Here is a 19766-nt window from a genome sequence, read left to right as displayed (position 1 = left end):
AACACTCTGACGATGTACCCTACTCTCCCTCTCGCTCCCAACCCGCACCTGCCATAATGCCGACTGGTAAAAGTTGGATGGGCCCTAACGAAGCCGCCTATAACAAGTTCCTGAAAGACTACAAGACTCAAGTCGCTTCGGCCACCTCCACCGTCTGCGCCACTCTGGCTGTGGTAAGTGTTGTTGATCCGTTGTCGCTGGGGAGAAGAACCCAGGGCTGATCGCCGCGCTTCCAGACTCCACTGGAGAATGTGAAAACTCGTATGCAGACGTAAGTACAGAAAGAATTCAAGCGATTTTCTCCTTGCTGCTCGGGACTATGGCTGACTTGATTTAGTCACAACTTTCGCAATGTCTTCGTTTGTGCGCGCTACATTTGGCGTACTGAAGGCCCTCGTGGTTACGTAGCTGGTAAGTGAATCCCCCCTACCCCCCTACCCCCCTCATGCCCTCTCTCCTCTATTTTCACCACCTACCACCCTTGAGCTCTCGAGACTCGAAACGATTGACATGATTCTGCAATGCAGGAGCTTTGCCACCTCTTGCCAGCGTCACTGCGGTGCGCGTCTTGAACTTTTCTACCTACAATGCTGCCAAGCACCGCATTTCCAGATTCATCGAGCGCACCACTGGCCAGTCTCCCCTGGAACAGTACAATCAGCCTGGCAGTTCTGCCACTCTGACGACCCTTGTCACCTTCTTCTCTGCCGGTCTGATTGCCGGTTTGGTCACCGCACCTTTGGCCTGTAAGCTTGAATCCAACCCATTTGCCTTCCCCCCGTCACTGACTGTTTCAATGTAGGCCCTTTTGAACTGGCAAAGAACGTTGTCCAGACCTCGGTCCTGGTGTCTAACCGTGCCCAGGCGTCTCCCAATGCCGTGGGTGATCCTTCTTTGCGCAACAAGCCTCGTCTCGGCACCATCGAAGCGATCCGTCAGATCGTGCAGCGCTATGGAGTCCGTGGTTTATATACCGGCTTTAAACTCCACACTATGCGCGATACTCTTGGATCCGGCCTGTATTTCAGCGTCTACGAGACTGTCAAGCAGGTTGCAGCCAAAGAGCTTGGCCCTGACAAGTCTCCCTTTGGTGCTCCTATGATTGCCGGCGCCATCTGCAGCACCGTGCCTTGGTTCTGCGTAAGTCAAACCCCAGCATTTCGTGTGTCTTGAGACCTTACTAACGGACACAGACCTACCCACTTGATACCAGAAAGACTCGCGCCCAGAGCGTGCTGTTGGGAAAGACCTCGGAGGTGGGCGAGGCATCTGCCGCGGTTGCCAAGTCGAGCATGTACAAAGGTCTTTCGATCATCTTAATTCGCACTGGTGTCAACAACATGATCTTGCTCAGCATGTTTGAGTACATTAAGATGAGAATCAACGAGCTTGAGTGATCGGAGGCGATTGGAGGACTCGCAAATTTACCAATTTGGCGCTCCAGGTTGAGAGCGAATTTGGTGGCAGTGGAATGCTGGATCCTGGATGATATTTCCTTTTCTCTGGAGTACATAGTTGCATGAGCTTGAAGCTCTTTAGCACGTACAGAATGACATTTGCCCGTGGAAGGGTAGTTTAATCTCTCTATTGTTGTACGGAGTAAATCCAATGCCAAGACGGTCGAGGGCAGTATGGCAGCCTGAGGCACCCACAACGTCATTCGTTGCCCGGCGGGGTTTCGCTCGGTTTTTCCCACGTCAACAAAAGCTGCCGGGCGACGATCTCTCTTCTCTCCGTGCGCTCTGCTGACCCCGACAATGGCATCGTATGTGCTTCTTTCTATAGGACTGCCTCCGCTATGCGTTGCGCAGAGAGACTAATTCCCCTGGCTTAGCAATATCCTTCAGATTCCCTTTCGACGTTCCCACCCCGTTTCCTTGTCCGATGCCATCACCCAGTACATCTCGTCCAAATATGACCAGCGTCCGGATATGTTCGCAGATGATCTCTTGATCATCGATCGCCTGCGAAACGAAGCGATCAATGTTCAAGAACCGCATGTGAGCGGAATTAGCCGGCTGGTCACCTACGCGGCGCAGCTCAAATGGCTGGGTGGAAAGTTTCCCGTGGATGTAAGTAGATGCAACCCCTTTACCTTTCCCTTCTTTATGAGGAGAATTGTGATTATTGACCCAAGCTGCTCTATTGTAGGTCGGTGTGGAGTTTCCGTGGTACCCTGCTTTTGGGTTTAATACATCAAGACCTAGTACGTCGTGGGACGGATTCATCGGACAAAGGAGGTATATGACTACTAACTCGAGGACAAGTCTCGCAAAACAACATTCGATTTGAACTGGCCAACATTCTCTTTAACCTCTCCGCATTATACTCGCAACTTGCGTTTTCGGTCAACCGGACGACTTCCGACGGTCTCAAGCAGGCATGCAACTACTTCTTCCAGGCAGCCGGGGTCCTGGCACACCTGCGCACGGAGGTCCTTGCGGACCTTCGTACAACTCCTCCCGAGGACATGGATGAGATGACACTTCTGAGCTTGGAGCAGCTCCTTCTGGCTGAGGGGCAGGAATGCTTTTGGCAGAAGGCCGTCAAGGACGGACTGAAGGATGCGTCGATCGCTCGGCTGGCGGCTAAGGTCTCTGACTTCTATGCGGACGCGGGCGACCATGCGGTCAAGTCGAACGCCATCAGTCCCGAATGGATCCATCACATGACGGCCAAGCATCATCATTTCGCCGCCGCCGCCCAGTATCGACAGTCGTTGGATTGTTTGGAGAAGCGCAAGTACGGCGAGGAGGTGGCGCGCCTCCGGGATAGCGAGGCCTGCGTGAACGAGGCCCTGAAGGAGTCGCGATGGATCAATCGCACCGTGCTGGGGGATCTCCAGGGGTTGAAGAACCGAGTGACGGAGGACCTGAAACGTGCGGAAAAGGACAACGACGTGATCTACCTCATTCCGGTCCCGCCGAAGTCGGAACTCAAGATCATCGACCGCGCATGCATGGTTGCAGCCAAGGCTCCGTCTCAAGTGACGGATGCCATCTCCATGCTTGGAGACAATGGGCCCCTGGGCCAGCCATTGTTCTCGAAGCTGGTGCCCTATGCTGTCCACATCGCCGCCAGCATCTACTCGGACCGTCGTGATCGGCTGGTCAACGAGACCATCATTGGCGAGTTGGAAACTATGACCGACAAACTGCGAGAGTAAGTTAGATTCAAAGTTAGCTTGGGAAGGGGAATCTTGAACGATACTGATTTGAGGTCTATCTTAGCCTGTTGTCGTCTCTGAACCTTCCCGGCTCTCTGCAGGCCCTTGAGAAGCCGCTTGGCCTACCGCCCACACTCGTCTCCCACGCCGAAGAGATGCGCCAGCAGGACGGGCTGAATCGACTACGTCGGTCTCTCGAAGATACATCCAAGGTGAAGGGCAATGACAAGGCAATTTACAACGAAGGAGTTGAACTTCTAGCTGCGGAGAAGGCCGAGGACGATGCCTCGCGCCGAAGGTACGGAACTGATCGATGGTCCCGCGAGTCGTCGGAGGCAGCGGCAACGAAATTGTTCACGACGTCGCGCGAGATCGATGGGTACTTTACCTCGGCACAGAACAGCGACAACCTCGTCGAGCAGAAACTAAAGGACTCGGAGGCGGTATTCCGCGTTCTCACCGGCACCAACCGGGATCTGGAGATGTACGTGCCGAGCAGCCGTCGAGCGGCCATTCTGCCGGAAGTCGAGCAGGAAGCCATTCGACTCCGGGGATGTTTGAGCGAGGTGAGCCGGTTGGAGCACCGGCGGAAACGGAGGGCGCAGGCGCTGAAAGACAAGGCGCGGGCCGATGATATCAGTAAGTTCAGACCCGGAATCCGAGGGAGTGCTAGGGACTGATTCATTTCTATAGGCAAAGCCCTTCTGAAGGAGGCTGCTCGCTTGGAGCGAGAATTCCCGATGCAAGCCATTCAGGCAGGCCAGTTCGAGGATCTGTTTGAGGAGCAGTTGCACCTGTACGATACTGACCTTGAAATGGTGACCCAGGAGCAGCACGACCAGGACCAGATCGGGGCGCTGGTGCGGGAAGCCAACCGAGCGTTCACGAGGGCGCACAAGGGCGACGCGTCGACCCGGGAGCGCGAGAAGGCACTGCAGGAGCTGGAGAACGGATACATGAAGTACAAGGAAATTATCTCGAACATGGAGGTGGGCCGGAAGTTTTACAATGACCTGGCCAAGATCGTGAGTCGATTTCGCGACGACTGCAAAGCGTTTGTGCACCAGAGGCGGATGGAAGCCAGTCAGATGGAATCGTATGTTCCCCTCTTCTGATCTCCTTGGTTTTACCCGACTGACATGAATCCGTAGGGACATTACCAGTGCGGCAGCGATGGCGTCGCTGAACCTGACGCAACCGCATTTGCGGCCCTACCCGACGAGCGCGTCTCCGCCGCCGGCGCCAGCAGTGCGATCCGAGCCGTTGACGGCGCCACAACCGACGCGGGCCAACGCGATGGCGCCGGGGGTTTGGTCGCCCGAAATGGGCATTCGATTTGGCGGACAGGGAACTTGGGATCCCAGCAAGGGAGTGAAGTTCTCTTGAGTATCCTGGGGCATTAGAGGGTACTATCCCACCTACGCAGTACATATACACGCATTTTTAAACATTCCAAACCCTCGACCAACAAGAAAGAATTGAAGTTTAAATCTATTCACTATCTATCCATACTATAATCTGGGTATACAGACCAAGACTAGAAGCCCCGCCCCTCAAACAACTCTTAACATCACGGCCGCCGCCTCAGCCGCCAACTCGCGCGTTGAGATCCGCAGATCCTCCCGCAAACTCATGAACTGGAATCGATCGATCCACATACGCCATCGGGGTTTCGAGATCTTCCCCGGAGGAACCTCCGGCACGGGCTCCAGCGATAGTCCCACGGGCGATTCCACCTTCTGCCCCTGTCGCTCCCACAGCTCCTCGCCCATGATGACAGCCCAGAGCGCGGCGGCCGCGACGTAGACATTCAATTTGACGGCTTCGGCGATCTGGCCGGTTTCTCTCTCCCGCGCTTCTTCTTCTTCGGCTGCTTCTTGCTCCCGCCTCTTGTCGCTCTTCTTTATCTTATTGAGAATCTTGCTCGTAGTCCCCTCATGATCATGATGGTGTTGATGGTGTTGATGATGATCTTGCTGATGAGACAACACCTCTGTCGGAAAATGTCTCACCTCCAATGCCCCCTTCAACATCCTCACAGCAACGGCATCTAGTCCACCGGTCCCTTCGCCTTCTCGATCCATCCCATTCTCATTCCTATCCCTCGCGGCAACATCCTCCGGACTTGGGACCGGATCCGGCACGATCTGGTGTCTCGCACAGAGCGCCAAAAACGAAACTAGATCCTCCCACGCGCAGACTTCCAGCTCTGCGAACCCCGTCGACGGCCGGCCCGGTTCGTCGTGTAGGACGATTCGCACCCCATCCAGGAATCGAGGGAGTTGGGACCATATGATTCGTTTTTGTTTTCCTGCTCCGGAGCGGGTGGACGTAGACCTCGAAGTTGAATTATAATTATAATTGTAGGTGTGTTGGGATTCTTGTTGTTCTCGCTGATAGATATCCTTCTGCTGCTGCTGACTAGGAATCGAATCCGAGATCAGATGAGTAGTCGAAGAACTAGCGGACCGATTAGGCGGGGTAGCGAACGGGTCATCTGGGATGGGGTTCTGGGTATCGATCTGTGGATGGGGGATGGGGTTTGGTTGATGGCGCAGGGTCTCGAGGAGGGCGAGGAGTCGGGATTGTAGCGGGGTGGGCAGATCGGGGGGCGTGGTGGTTGGTCGAGGGAGTTTTTTGGAGGTGTGTAGGGCCGTGAGCCAGAGGTCGAGGAGGTATGAGTCTGGTAGTTGGACCGGGTTCTGGTGTTAGAAAATGTGTTGTTCTGGTCTGTTTTGGGTGGCTTTGGGATATGAGGTATAGAAGCTGGGGATGAATGGATGGATGTATAGTAGATGAGGAGGGGTTTGGTTTGATGGATGAAATGGCATCGGGTGGGAAGGGGAGTCAAGAAAGATAGAGAACGTACCAACGTCGCCGTCCGCATAGTAAATATTCTTAATCACACTGGTGATCTCGCGAACCGCCTGGTCGAGCGAGAGCTGCTCGTGCATGTACAACGTCACGATAGAGGTGAAGGGTTTCTGAAGGGATCCTTGCGCCCAAGATTTCTGGGTGGCGATGGTGTCGAGTTCTTCCATGTTCGGTACTTCTCTGGGGATGAGGGTCTTGAGTTCTCGTGTGGATAGGAGGTTGCACACTGGATGGTTGACAGCTCCAAGTCGGGGAAAATTGGCGGAGAAGCTGGAGGAAGGAGGGGGTCATGATGTCATAGGTCAGATGGTGTGGTCGAGTCATGTTCATCATTTCTTCATAAATAGAGAATAAAATAATACTATATAATACAGGGGTATCTATCTTATCTGATCCGCTCTCCATCCCAACCAAGAAATAGAAACAACACAAACGTGGGCCGGTCCGGTCCATACTCACTCCGTCTCGTGTCCCTCCCCGTTCTCGAGACTCTCTCCCAGGAAGAAGTCCAGCTCGCTGGGCCCTCCGTGCGAGTGCTCGTTCTCCGCCAACTGCTCCAGGAGACTCAGGAACGGGTCTTTCTCCGACGTCCCGTGGTCGGCCGCCCCCGTCCCAGACCCGCCGCTGCTGCCCTGGGACTGCGCGCCCGGAGTTAGGGCCGTTCCGCCGACGGGCGCTTCGAAGGGGAACGTGGCGTATTGGGGCTGCGCGGCGGGCGGCGTCGGAGCGCTGCCACCTGCTGCCGCTGCACTGCTGGCCCCGGCCGGAGCGAACGACTCGGCCAGGAATGCGGAGCTGCTGACGCCGGACGGCGAGAATCCTGCCAGGGCGGAGCCGTCGGGGAGGCCGAGATCGGATCCCGGAGCCCACGAGGGGGACGCTTGGGAGGGGTGGAAGCTGAAGGAGTTGGATCGACCCGGTTGGGATGGGAGGGTCGGGGTGGCCGGCGGAATACCGGCGTACATGAGTCGGGGGTCGGAGAAGTCCGGTCGGTCGAAGGAGATACTATGATTGCCAAGTCAGCGAGACAATTAGGGATTTTAAGGGGTCGACAGGAACGTACGTGTCTTCTCCGTCCACCATTCGCACATGAGCCCCGTCCACGGCCAGGCCCGGGTACCGGTCGAAGAAATCCTCGAGATGAAAGACCGGAGCAAAGCGAACGGGGCGCGCCGCCAGCGTTTGTACCAGCTCGGCGTGGCCCGCCGAGATGGTCTGCAGCATCTCGCGCTGGTGCTGCACGCCGGCCCATGACTGCCGCAACCACGTCAGCTGGTGCATCTCGCGCGCCAGGAAGTCAGCGCTCGATGCAAACACCTCGCCCTCGCGACCGTGGTAGTGCACTCCGTGAACGTGCACCGTGCCCGCCGTGCACACACAGTAGGCCACCAGGTCCGGCCATTCGATGCGCGGGGCATGCCGCGCCAGCTCGACCAGCTCTGCGATGGCGTTTGCGTGGGAGAAGCACAGCGTGGTGGCCTCAATCTGCCACGACTGGTGCTGCCCCGTCCCGCGCAACTCGACGAGGTCGATCGGCAGGAACGGTCGGTAGAGCAGGCAGTGTACCAGGTGGTAGATAAGCTTGCTGAGCAGCAGCACGGTGCTCTCGGGGTGACCGAACAGCGCCTCGATCGACGCGAACAGGTCTTGCGTGCCGGCTGCCCAGATGTCCAGTTCCTGGCGGATCTTCGACAAGTTCGACAGGGCATGCCAGGGGAAGTGAGAGTCGCCCTTGACGCCGCCCGCGGCGAGGTAGCGATGGGTGACGCCGAGAATGCGTGTGATGTCGACCAAGAGGGCGGGCGCGCCGGGCCCCTTTCGTCGAGACTCGGACGCGTACTGGATGTTGGGGCCGACGGGGTTGAAGCATTCACCGGTCTCGGTCCCCGTGGAGGGCAACCGGAGCACGATCGAATGATCTGCGACGAGACAGGGGCGCTTTGAGCCGCAGGTGAGGAATCGGTCCATGATGTAGACGGTCCAGAACAGACGACGTCTCATCTCTCGTTCCGGCGCCGGAAGGGGTGCTGGCGAGGGGATCTCGCGGTACAGATCGAGAGCCAGAACCATGGCCACGGCGTTTGCTAGAGGAACATTAGTAACCATATACCAGCTAGTCGTGATGGACAAGAAGAGAACTATACCTAGAGTCATGTAGGCCTTCTTGCCGCAGCCATGGGCAAAGAAGGTCTGGGAGAGCAGCAGCAGGGTCTGCAGTCCCTCGACGGACGGATTGTCGATGTCGACCAACGGTCGCGCCTGTCGCGCATACTCCAGACTCTGTGGGGAACCGCTCGGAGATGTATACCTGGACACCAAGTCAGAAAGCCGGTTTCTTTCACTGGATATCAGTCAAGCATCTCCTACCAAAGCGTGACGGCATAGATGGCCATGGACAGGGCGGGCGACAGTTGCCGGCACTGGTGTCTTTGACGAGTCGAGGGCTCGTCCAAGATGAAATAAGGCTTGCCATGAAGCCGGGAAAAATAAGCGTCGAGCATTGAGTCCGATAAGCGGTTAGGGCTGGGGGTCGACAGGGTGGGCGGCGGCGGAGCCGGCTGTAGCGAAACCGGCGCCACGGGCAACTGAGACTCGAGCGACTTGACGGGCGACGTGGACGAGGCGGGCGATAGCGGATGATTCTCATCCTGTAGCCGTTTCTCGAGGCCATCAACGCGTTTCAGCAGGGCCTCGAGCACGTCGGTTTTCGGGCCTCGCTTCTTCGGCACGGCATCTGGAGGAACCATGAGTGTCAGCTTGTCATGCTCGATTTTTGGCTTTTACCAGGAGAGAAGCATCCACGGACCGTAAACACAGGGGCACTGGAACACCTTGCAGGCCTCGCAGCTGGGACGGAGACGATTGCATTTGATCTTTCTCTTCCGACAGGACTTGCAGTTCATGGACTCGCGCGGCTCGGCGGTCACCCGGCGCGGCGTGAGTCGGTCGATACTGACCTGGGGACGAGACATGGTCACATTGGACATGTAGGAAGATGAAAAGGTGATTAATTATTTACATGTATGAAGAATCAAGGAGAGGGGGAGAGGAAGATGGGGGGTCGGGGGGAATGGGGGGATGAAGGTGAAGATATACGGAGCGGGAGGAAGAGAGAAAGAAAAGAGGGAAAAGCGAGCGAGAGCGAGAGAAAAGAGGGGAAAACCAAACCCCGGATTTAAAGTGGAGGAAAAGGAAAAAACGTGGAGGGCACTAAGGCAGTGTTGGGTCTAGTGTTCTCTAGTGTCGCGGACTTACAGCCGATGCGGGGAGGAAAGCCGTGAAGATTAATTAATTCGGTTAATTGCGACTTGTTCATGGCGCCTCGGGATTTTCCCCTGTCCATCACGGACGCCTGCCCGTGTAGTTTGGCGCTGCTCGATCGTCGCATTGGAGATTGGCATCCTCCGTCTCGCGCTCTCTCTCCTGGGGATATCCGTGGGATCTCCCGATTGGAACGGAAAAGCTTCAATCGTATACTAGGAAAGTGATATTGTTCCATGTCAAGAAAAAAACGCCGTATCTATATCAAGACAAACGCACGGACGCTGCCACGTATATATGGAGTATGGAATCCCTCTCCCTCTGCCCTTAAGAGTCCCACACCACACGGTAGACAATGATCCTCCGAATTCAAATCAAAACACCCGCCCCGACGCCATGCGGACAAAATCAAACGGTACGTTCTGTCCGACCAACAGGCGAAGCGTCTCCACGGTAGTCCAGGCGTTGACGTCTTCGATGCCGTAGGCCGTCCATCCTGCCCGTTCGGCCACGCCCACCGGATCCCCCGTGCGCTCGCCGCGAGTGAGGTCGAGATACACCTTGCCGCGAGTCGACGGCGGCGAGGCACGTCCGCTGGTACGGTAGTGTCGCAGCAACGGTTGCACCAGCAGCGACTTCTCCGGGGGCAGCGCGGACACGATCACAAACGGTTGCTCCACCAGCTTGACCGATTGGATCGACGTGAAGGGCTCCAGTCCGTCCGCCAGCGGCCCGCTCGCCCGAAACCCGACCGTGTAGATCGCACCCACTCCTAGACTGCGCAGCGCAAACACCGCCGCCGACGCCTCGCTCTCGCTGCTCGCCAAGATGATCGCCGCTCGCCCACGGTAGGCCGACGGCACGTAGTCTCGGGTTAACGTCGCCCGAATCCCCTTCCACGTTGCATTCTCCCCAATCAGCGCCCCGCGCGCCGCCACGATCGTGTCGACCAGCCCAATCGCCCGCGCCGCCTCGCTGAACGCAGGCACACCGGCGTTGCTGCCGCTGGAGACGGATATCGGCGGATGCACGGACGCCCCGCCGAACGAGGGCTGCGTGATCACTCGCTCCACGGAGCCGCCGGGGCCGCGATCGATCGAGGTCAGCGTGTGCGGTAGGCTCAGCTCGTTGAAGCACTTCTCCATAAACATCGACTGCGGCGTGGACCGGAAGGACCCGACGGCGTACAGGTCCTTCTTAGGCAGCGATCCCATGATGTGCAGCGCCTCATTGATCTCCGCCGCCGTCAGCTGGCCCGGCGCCGCGATCATGGGTAGCAGTGGATGTGTGATAGGCGAGAACACCGTGTTCAGGGCACGCGAGAGCTGCCCCATCTGGCCCATGTTGACGGCCGATAGTAGCGGGTAGTCCCCGTGGGTTGTCCGAACCGTCGACCGGAAGTACTCCAGCTCATAGTTGGCCTCGATCGTGTTGACCATGGCGATCATCTTCACGATGTCCGCGTACCGGGCGCTCTCCGCGTAGATGCGCGGCGCCTCGGGCGAGGTCCACCGCCACGTGCCCGAAAAGTCGTGGAAGGCCGACATGATGATGCTGTTCCCCTTATCGTCCGCCAGGCGGCGCCGGATGTCCTCCGGCAGCCACAGCTCCACGTCGATATACTCCACGCCCCACTGGATGGCACGCCGGAGATAGCGGTAGAAGAGCTGCGGGTCGTCCATAGGGAATTTGCCGTTCTCCTTGGTGCACCGAGTCGTGAAGATGATCGGCAGCTCGGTATGTTGCCGCAGGAGCATCAGCTGCTGCCCTACGTACCGCAGGCTCGGCACGGGGCTCGAGCTCTCCTCCGGGGAGGGGTCCTTCAGCAGATCTACACGGATCTCGACGGCATCGGACCCGACGGACAGAATATCCAGGTTGGGCAACGCCGCATGGACGTCTGGGAAGGTGGTGGAGATGAAGTTGGTGCGACTTTTGGTCTTCAGGTCCTCATGCGGTCTCGCCTGACCCAGAATCAGCGACAGAAAGCGAGTCAGATCGCGGCGGAAGAAGGGACTGCGGAGCGAGTACAGGAACTCGTAGTGGCAGCAGTCGGTGAGCGCCTCCTCCGGAAACGAGCCGTCGTCCACGCAGTGAGTATTGATTAGAATCCAATCGGACTTGTCGCACCCTTCTAAGCTCCGAGCTAGGTCGTCGGCCAGGATTCCGGTCACGACCGCATTTCCGCACCGGCAACTGACGGCCGATAGCGAGCTTTCTGTCGTCCACGGCTTCCCCAGAACCTCCGCAACCACCTGCACGATCGCATCCTGACCGGCACCGTACACAATCACCGCCGCTCGCGAAGGCTCCGGGGGCACATTTTGCACCAAAGAAGCTGATAAGGCGAAGGAGGCGGCGGGTCCTTTTACAGAAGTAATGGGAGAAGAGGTCTCCGCAACAACTGTCATAGCCACGGGCTGATGAAGGGCTGTCTGCATCATCTCATTGCACAGGCAGGATACTGCGTTATCATACTTGAATGTCGACAGTCCACCCAGAAACTCAAGAAGCACAGGAAAATTCAAAGATTAAAAGCAGGGAAAAGATAAAAACTAAAATGGTATATAGAGAGAGAGTAGTGGGGACCAGATTAGGGACGATACGCCTGGACTCGCATCGATGATCGGGGTCGGAAATTGCAGGATCCTTATAACTGACTCCCCAGATATCCTCGACCAGAGCACAAGAGAGAGGGAGGGTGGAAGGAGGGGAGGAAGAGGAGCGGAGGAGGTCTTATCAATCGGACAAAGGATCAACAACGGGAAGGGGGGCAGGTTTAATACCCGGAAGGCCCGAACAAGAGAGAAGAGGTGAGGGTAAGGGAGGCGGACCCTATCGCAGCCCGCCCAATAATAAGGAGTAGGGCGGGAAGTTGATTCTGATTGTGTAAGTGAGTTACACTCGGTACTACCTGGTCCAGAACGGAAAGCGATGGAAGCTTGTAACAAGAGACACCGGGGACAGGTTAGGGAGTCCAGGCAAGGACGACCGTAGCATTCATGGAGAGAAGAGAAAGTCGAGAGTTGATTGAAGTCGACTTCCGACGGCTAAATTTCCCCGGGATTCCTGCTCCGCATCCCGGAAGGCGGACCCCATTTCTCCGCCAATCACGTTGATGCCCTTGGGTATATGGTTTTGGGACTATGGAGTCCCTACTTTAGAGTATACACCGTACACTGCACAGGGTACACCGGACGGTGGAGGATCAGATGTCAGTCCAGCACGCAGGCTCCTGGCAATGACATCAAAAGACACACTCGGAATCTCCACGACGTCTTCCAGTCGCCATTCCATACCGCTTCGTTTTCGCTATCGCGCTGCGGCTGATTGGACGTGCGCTTGGCTCAGACTTTCGCCTTCCGATCCACCGTCAAAGGCGGTCGATGATACGAGGAAAATGCTGCCCATGCTGCTGGCTGCGGCGTTTCCTGTTGGTCCGTGGCATATCCACCGTGTCTAGGTCCCTGGCCTACGCTCGATCCTGAGTGGGACTCAGGGGGGACCAAGCTAGGTCCCTAATTGTCCGTCTGCCTGCATTCATCCGGTGAGCACGCCTCTACAGACCAGAACGGTCGATCACTCTCAAAGTCTAGCCTGCACTGATAACTAGCGGGGGTTCTGTCCTGCCCGTTAGGAGATAGAGAGATTCACTGTCCAAACGACGCCCCCGGGGCATTTCGGACGGTCAGCCCTGCGGCGTTGCCTACAGAGAGCCTATGCGTACTCCTTATGGACTATAGCCGGACACTTGCACTAGTCACCGTACCCTTGTCTTCATTTCCAGAGATTTTTTTTTTTTTCTATCGACCTATGTCTGCGTCAGGTTGGGTGCACAGCAGAAACCCGGAAGCACGCCTTTATCGCAACGAAATTGAATGGAAAATAACGACAGAAGCCACACCAATATGTAGAGAGAAAGAGCTGAAGTCACGTTAGAACAGAACCAGTCAAGAACCAGAGGTATTACACGGAAAATAATAAAAAATAATATTTGAAATAGAAGAGAAATGTCAACCAATCACAGGGGGTATTGGGAACTAACAAAAATGACAAGCAAAAGGGCCAAAGACGAAAAACACGCCAGAATTGAGACAATAGGGTCCAAAGATCACGATTAATTATCGGTGGCTCGGGGATCAGCACGGTGTATGTATGGGTGTAGATGGGTATGTGTACATGAATGCATATGTGATGGTATGTATGTAATTCTATTATTGCCAGGTTTCGGTGGTCTTCCATGATCTGGCCGGTAAAGCGGGTCATCAAAAAGGGCAATCTCCAGGGCCACGGCCCCTCAAGACCGTTCCCTGTGCCAGGCAACCATGGCCCGCGAGGGTAGGATCTCGACACTCGGCCGACCCACGGATGCATGTGCTCACGTCCTTCATAGATGCGGTTATCGGTCCACCCGTGCGAAAATCTTCAGCTATTCCGGGATGGGGGTCCTGAGATCATAGGAGGGGTTGGAGAAGAAATACTAGCGGTCGCAGATACTGCACACTAGAGCAGGAAATGTCGCCGGTGGGGAGGGGACGGAATCGACGAGTGTTTCGAATGTCCCGGAGCAGCCAGTTGCAAGGTTCACTCGTGTCATCGATTCCTGCAGTGTATATCCACATGATGTCGTTCAGCCGCGATTGGTAATGGTGGCTAGAGATATGACGGAAAAATACGTGGTAGGCTCATGACACGCAGGGTCGTGCCATATCCAATGATAGTCGCTCGGAAAGTGCACTCCACCAATGCTCATGCGTCGCTGACTTACGGCGGTGAAATCGCCAGTCCGTTCATCAGCTTGGGAAGAGGCTTCCTCCGGGCATTGTTTGCCGTCTTCGACACCCGAGGGGCTCCGTGGATCATGCGGGGTTCTTTCATCAGACTGGTATCAAGTTTGGCCGGTGCTAGAAGTGGTCTCGTTAGTACCGAGGGCTAACTAGTCTCAAGAATACGGAGGCACCAACCTCTTGTGACGACGCGGGTGTAATCCCCAGAGAGATTCTGCTGGCCCCGACTGCCTGGCCCGAACGAAGTGGCACTGGCCGTTCTCCACAGGTGGTTTGACGTGTCAGACAGAAAATCCGTCATGCTCCGACTCGAGAAGATCGACGATCGCCCGCGGTTCCGTTTGGATAGAACAATTTCATCGAAAAGTGCCATTCTGGGGTCTCTTGATTTGGGATTGACATGCTCTCTCTCGCTGATAAATTCGTTGAATCCTATATCATATGGTTAATAAATCGAAGTTCCAGGGAGCAGACAGGACACAGAAACATACCTTGCGTTTGCTGGAGGATAGAAATGTATTCAGCATGCTCGCCCGGTAAACTCTTCATGAAGGCATCCATATTGAAACTGTAGGTCAGGCCCGCCTTTTTCTTGTCTCCCGAAGCAGGTTGAAGATACTTCTTGTAAGTATAGAACAAACTGGCAAACAATCTCACAAAGGCCGCTCGCACTTGTTCCGGGTGGAAAGCAGCCGGACAAACCAGACAGATCTGCAGAGCACAACGGCTGTGCACCAGGGTCTTACAGGCGGTGCATCGGTACATGCCCTCCTCAGCTCGTTCGTCACAGATGGCACAAACGGCTTTCTCGTCACAAGGCTGCAGTCGGAGGCAGTGACCCTCGACCCAGCACGTGCCTTCCGAATTATGGATGGGCTGGTTGGATGCTTGGGGAACGATCGTTGACGCCGCCACGGTGGACTGGGCGTAAACCGACGGTGCATATGTGGACCCGTTGTAATCGGTGTTCAGGGTGGTTACAGAAAGGTTGGGCGCATGGCCGAGGAAAGGAGCGCTTGGCCGCCTTGGAACGCCCGGGCGCATTTCCATCCCGAAGGACGAGCTTCGTCGAGATGCTGCATCAAAGTGGCCCGAGCGTTTCTCACGCAGGGAGGCCTGTAGAGCCAAGCCGGAATCATTTCGAGAGTTCGGCGTCGGTGGCGGCAGCGGGAAATGACCAGAGGTAGGGGAGATATCGCGCGGCGAAGGCGGAGAGCCAGTCTTGGAGGTTGAGCTGGTTCCTGGGCGGTCAGACCCCTTGGAGTATCCCCGGGACGGAACCTGCTCGTATCGAGCGTGCAAGTAGGCGTTGAAGACAAGCGGTTGATAGGAGCTCGGGGGGACGGAGCTCTGGCCGAAAGCACTGGAGTTAAGGCTGACATACTTGGCCAGCTGCGTCGATTGTGCCCGAGAATTGAAGATCGACGGGTTTTCCGACATGAAGGCGTCGAATGGAAACGTCTCGACCGCATACGCAGGCGGGCCCGTTGGGACTCCAAATCGACCGTGGTGCGGAGCCGCCAATTGAAGAAGCGACATAAGCTTCCTTCGCTGATGGCGGGGAAGGGGTGTGGGCTGAATGGTGCTTTCGATTAGATCGGCATCGAGATCCACCAGGACAAAATCATCGGACGGAAGTTCGACCTTCTCGTACCGGCGCTCGATACCGACGATATAAGGACAAGGGGCCTCGATAGCCTGGACTAAACGCGCCGGAAGAACGGGGATTAACACGCCCGACCAGGGAATGGGGAACAGCAAGTCAACCAGAGCTTTGGTCGCCAGGTAGAGCATAGAAGTATGCGACGAGAGAAAGATGATCCGCGACTCGGTGAGAGCGTACTCCAGAAGGATGACAATGTTCGACAGCGAAAGCGTGCGGAACAGAGCATAGATGTCGGTGTTGCGGGCGCCCGGGAGCTCGTTGGACGCCTCTTTTCGGGCGAAGAGTCGCAGTTCGCGGACGGCAAGCTCCACCTGGGTTTTGGAGGTGTTGGGACTGAAGGCTTCCGTGCATAGATTCATCACATACCGCTCCAGGGGCTGCCAGACACCCATGCGGGGCGAGCTTGGGGGAACCCGCTGAATGCTGCCGTCGGTCATCGGGACAATGACGGCTTTCAGCCATTCCTTCCAGAAGCTGGTCATGTTCTCCTCCCGCCCGAGAATACCGTAGGCGCGGGGTATCCAGAATCCCGTGTCACCATCCGTCAGGCCTTCGATCTTCGAAGCCGCACCGTGGCGCACCGGGCGTAAAAGGTCGGTCATCAGCCCGATCTTCTCTTCCACCGCGCTGATTTCATCTTCCAACTGCTCTCTGGACTCCGACCCGGAAGGGACCGTCGGCAGTTGGGCCAAGAGCCTCGAGAGCTTGGCCCGTTCCGACGCCAATCTTTCGCCGAGGCTTGCCGCCAGCTCCCGCTCCTCATCCGTCATGTTGTCTTTTCGCCATTCCTCACAACGCTTCTCCAGTTCCTCGGCGGCCCGCTGGTTCAGCGGAATCCAGATTATAACGCAAATGGCGTGTAGACGGGAGCCATTATCCGTGGTCATGGCGAACCCATGCCACGTCGACCGAGGTCTTTGGTCCGAGGAAACAATGTTGATGTCGTTGGGGAAAGCGAACATCGGCACGTAGTCCGGGAAATTGCCACGCTGCTTCAGCTCGTCGGACATGTTCCTGGTAGGGTATCGATCGAGCAGGACCGGTTCAAATCGACGTTTGAGAGGATGCATGCTAGGCGAGATCTCCAGCGGTTGCGGCACCGGGATCACCGAGTTGTAGTTGCTCAGGCGTCGCGAAGTGCGGATGGAAGCTTTGGAGAGAAGAATCAAGTTAACCTATATATCCCTTGTTGGGGTTTGAGGTTCCCTCTTACCTTGGCGCGCGACTGAGGGTTGCCGTTTCATGCTGTTCATGTCCCTGAAAGCCATGTGACGTCGCACACTTCCGATACCGGATCGAAGCAGGCTGGATGGCTGCGCGGGGGACTCGTCCGAAACGATCTTTGTGGTCCGTAGTCGAGATCGGGGGCGGGCCTGCGACTGGGGGGTGATTGCGCCGGCAGTGTGACTTAAATCCGACAGGAAGGAATCTCGTTCCGAAGCGAATTTCAACAGCGCCTTATCGAAGTCAAAGTCCTCCAGGAAAGACGAGCCTCGCGGGGACTGCGCACCCTTGATGGTCATGCTGCTCCGGTTGCTGCTCGAGCCATTCTCGTTAGGCTCGGCGTCTCCTGAGCGCATGGAGAAGCGCTGGAAGGAATTGCGCCCGCCTGTCATAGAGTTGGGCCGCGAGAGACCATCCAGTCGGGGGTCGTGGGCCTCCTCCGCATCGGCATCTTCTTCAATGGTGTCGGTGACGGCGGGGCCGGGCGAGGTAGCATTGTTGGCGCGGTACTCATCCCCTAACCTTTGAAAACAGTCGAGAATCTCGGACCCGTCGACACCGGCGATCCAAAAGTAATCGGCGAGCGGAGTAGTGGACACCTCGGGGGTGGAGGAGGAAGAGGAGGAAGAGAAGGGCATCTTGTCAAATCGTCGCTGGCCGGGCGCGCGGGGTTATGATCATCAAATCGTCACAGAATCGTGGACGTCGTCACAACATGGAGCGAATCCAACCACTTGTACTAGTAACTCTTCACCGGCATCAATTGAGGAGGGAGGGGGAAATTCGTTCAGTGATCAGGAGTTTCGGCGTAGACAGGCAAACGGTTGCAGTGGTAGCGAGAACACATAAGTCTGGGGATCGCGACGCCGTCGCAGGAACGGAGGGGTTGATCAGAGGAAGATCCTCAAGCGGAGGCGAAAGGGAGAACAGAAAGACGAGACTTTTTTATTTTATTTTATTGCATGGAAAAAAGAATTGGGCTGGGGGGAGCGGTAGGGAGGTTGTGCAGCTGCAGCCTTCACCGGAGCGAGCGAGGGAGAGTTGAGTTCCGAGGAAAGAAAAAAAGGAGTTGGTGAGGGGGACCGCAGTCCAAGAGAAAAAGGAGGAAGGGTTGACACCTGTCTCTTTGTGTAGAGGAATTGGGAATCCCTTTTCTTGACTTCCTTTTTCTTTTATTTATTTGATTGAGAGGGAAGAGAAGGGGGACGTGGAAAAAAGGGAAAAAAAGAAAAAAATACAGAAAAGAAAAAAGAAAAGGCCCAAAGATTAATACTAGAAATGGATTTTGGCCAATTTCCCCCTGCGATCCCGCACGACACCAAAGACGGATGGAAGCGTTCTCTCTGCCAGAACTAAAGATTATCGCGTGAATCTGACTGGCGAGGAAGTATCGAGCATCTCCCCCTCTCCGCTCTGCGCACGCACATCTACTTCCCTTCCTTTTGGGGTCCTGGTTTTTTTTTTTCTTTTGATTTTGATTTTTACTATTTTTTAACTTCTTAAAAAGAAGGTCGAGATCGTTATGACTGTCAGTGCACCTCTTTCGTAGTAGTGTGTACATACGGACCCTAATCCACTTCTTACTTTTTACCCTGATGGCTTCCTCCGCGGTCATTCTCAAAAGGGCTGAGATGCATCCATTGATTGCATATCAAACAGGGGGAAGGGGGGAAAAAGCAAATACAGATCTATGCTTTTAATGATACAAACAGAGGATCACAAATAGACGCACAAACCCTGAAAGCACCCAAAAAAGAAGGGAGGGAAAATACAAGAAAAGAAAATAAAAGAAAAAAGAAAGAAAAAGAAAATAGTGAGGATAAACGTGCAGGTTGCTATGTTCTGCTTTAAAGCCACTCAAGAAGAAGGATTTCTGACACCAACGACGCAGGAGCAACCCAAGTGAACGAACTACTGCGCGTCGACGGAGTCCTTTTGCGGGCGCTGGGGTTATTTTTTCTGTTCCCTTTTCTTTTTCCGCTGTTCCTCCTTTTTATTCTATTGGATTTTCTTCTTATTTTATTTAGATTTTTTTTTTAATTTTCCTAAAATTCCTCCTTTCCTGCATCCAAGCCAACCACCTGCGAAGCTAACCAGGTACCTTACTGACTTAGAAGGTGCGGAAACATCCGGCATCAAGTTGTGTTACTTTGGCCCTCCGTCCATTCGGGTTCCAACTGAGGGCTACGTTAGGGACAGGGGGGGTCGGGATAATATCAATCGTCGGTCCTTGGGGTGGATCCAGTCGTGCACAATTGGCTTGGCTCTCTCCATTTAGTGCCGCCTCTGGCTTTGAGGGGTTGTAGGAGAGACCGAGACCTAGGAATGGGAAAGAACCATCGTTCGCGATAACCATGGAACTCGGGAAACCCTCCCACTTTGCGTTCTCTCCTTTGGACCTTTGGTCTTAAGACCGAGCGGTGGTTTGCCCAGGGTGGATCCGGATTCCGGGGTGGGACTCTGGGCGAGGAGAACAAAGCCAGGTCGGGGGAAGAATGGGAGACGAACACCACGGAGACGGAGAGAGCGAGAGGCGACCCAAAGGAAAATAAATAAAATAAAAAAGGGAAAGAAAGAAAAGGAAGAAAGTGGTGCTTGGTGACCCTTGCTTCTGGCTTCCAAAACGGTTTGTTTTAAAGTCCCGTCAATCTTTTGCTCCATTAGGGGAGTTCCACCGTGTCAATTCAATTGATATGACACTAATTGCGCCGTCAAGGCCAACGAGAATACTACGGCGGACGGAGCAGAGACTCCGTGCTCTGCAGATGGAGCAGCGTGTTGTCATCAT

General features: G+C 55.6%; 5 protein-coding genes across 5 annotated transcripts; 2 read left to right on the top strand and 3 right to left on the bottom strand.

Moving 5' to 3' along the window:
- Positions 1-56: 56 nt before the first annotated feature.
- Positions 57-1397, top strand: KD926_010697 (putative mitochondrial carrier protein; the record flags this gene model as incomplete). The annotated part of the gene is made up of 6 exons (XM_053103087.1): positions 57-173; positions 237-271; positions 338-411; positions 528-746; positions 803-1140; positions 1194-1397. 6 exons carry the CDS (start codon positions 57-59, stop codon positions 1395-1397), a joined length of 987 nt encoding a protein of 328 aa, XP_052953466.1.
- A 360-nt stretch (positions 1398-1757) lies between these two features.
- On the top strand, positions 1758-4552 carry KD926_010696 (putative pH signal transduction protein PalA; the record flags this gene model as incomplete). Its single annotated transcript, XM_053103086.1, has 7 exons — positions 1758-1765; positions 1835-2072; positions 2152-2206; positions 2268-3162; positions 3231-3805; positions 3860-4262; positions 4318-4552. The coding sequence occupies 7 exons, from the start codon at positions 1758-1760 to the stop codon at positions 4550-4552; spliced, it is 2409 nt and encodes an 802-aa protein (XP_052953465.1).
- Positions 4553-4719: 167 nt separating this feature from the next.
- KD926_010695 (Zn(II)2Cys6 transcription factor) lies at positions 4720-9027 on the bottom strand (the record flags this gene model as incomplete). The annotated part of the gene is made up of 7 exons (XM_053103085.1): positions 4720-5849; positions 6036-6310; positions 6500-7045; positions 7104-8124; positions 8185-8348; positions 8408-8774; positions 8847-9027. The coding sequence occupies 7 exons, from the start codon at positions 9025-9027 to the stop codon at positions 4720-4722; spliced, it is 3684 nt and encodes a 1227-aa protein (XP_052953464.1).
- A 648-nt stretch (positions 9028-9675) lies between these two features.
- On the bottom strand, positions 9676-11745 carry KD926_010694 (type I 3-dehydroquinate dehydratase; the record flags this gene model as incomplete). The annotated part of the gene is made up of 1 exon (XM_053103084.1): positions 9676-11745. One exon carries the CDS (start codon positions 11743-11745, stop codon positions 9676-9678), a length of 2070 nt encoding a protein of 689 aa, XP_052953463.1.
- A 2320-nt stretch (positions 11746-14065) lies between these two features.
- On the bottom strand, positions 14066-17616 carry KD926_010693 (dDENN domain protein; the record flags this gene model as incomplete). Its single annotated transcript, XM_053103083.1, has 4 exons — positions 14066-14205; positions 14266-14520; positions 14580-16904; positions 16968-17616. 4 exons carry the CDS (start codon positions 17614-17616, stop codon positions 14066-14068), a joined length of 3369 nt encoding a protein of 1122 aa, XP_052953462.1.
- Positions 17617-19766: the final 2150 nt, after the last annotated feature.

The sequence above is a fragment of the Aspergillus affinis genome, assembly GCF_023601865.1.
Source record: "Aspergillus affinis strain CMG 70 chromosome Unknown NODE_85_length_165111_cov_88_837549, whole genome shotgun sequence".
NCBI lineage: Eukaryota > Fungi > Ascomycota > Eurotiomycetes > Eurotiales > Aspergillaceae > Aspergillus > Aspergillus affinis.
Note: the sequence above shows the minus strand (reverse complement) of the source record. Positions and strands in the feature narration are given on the sequence as shown.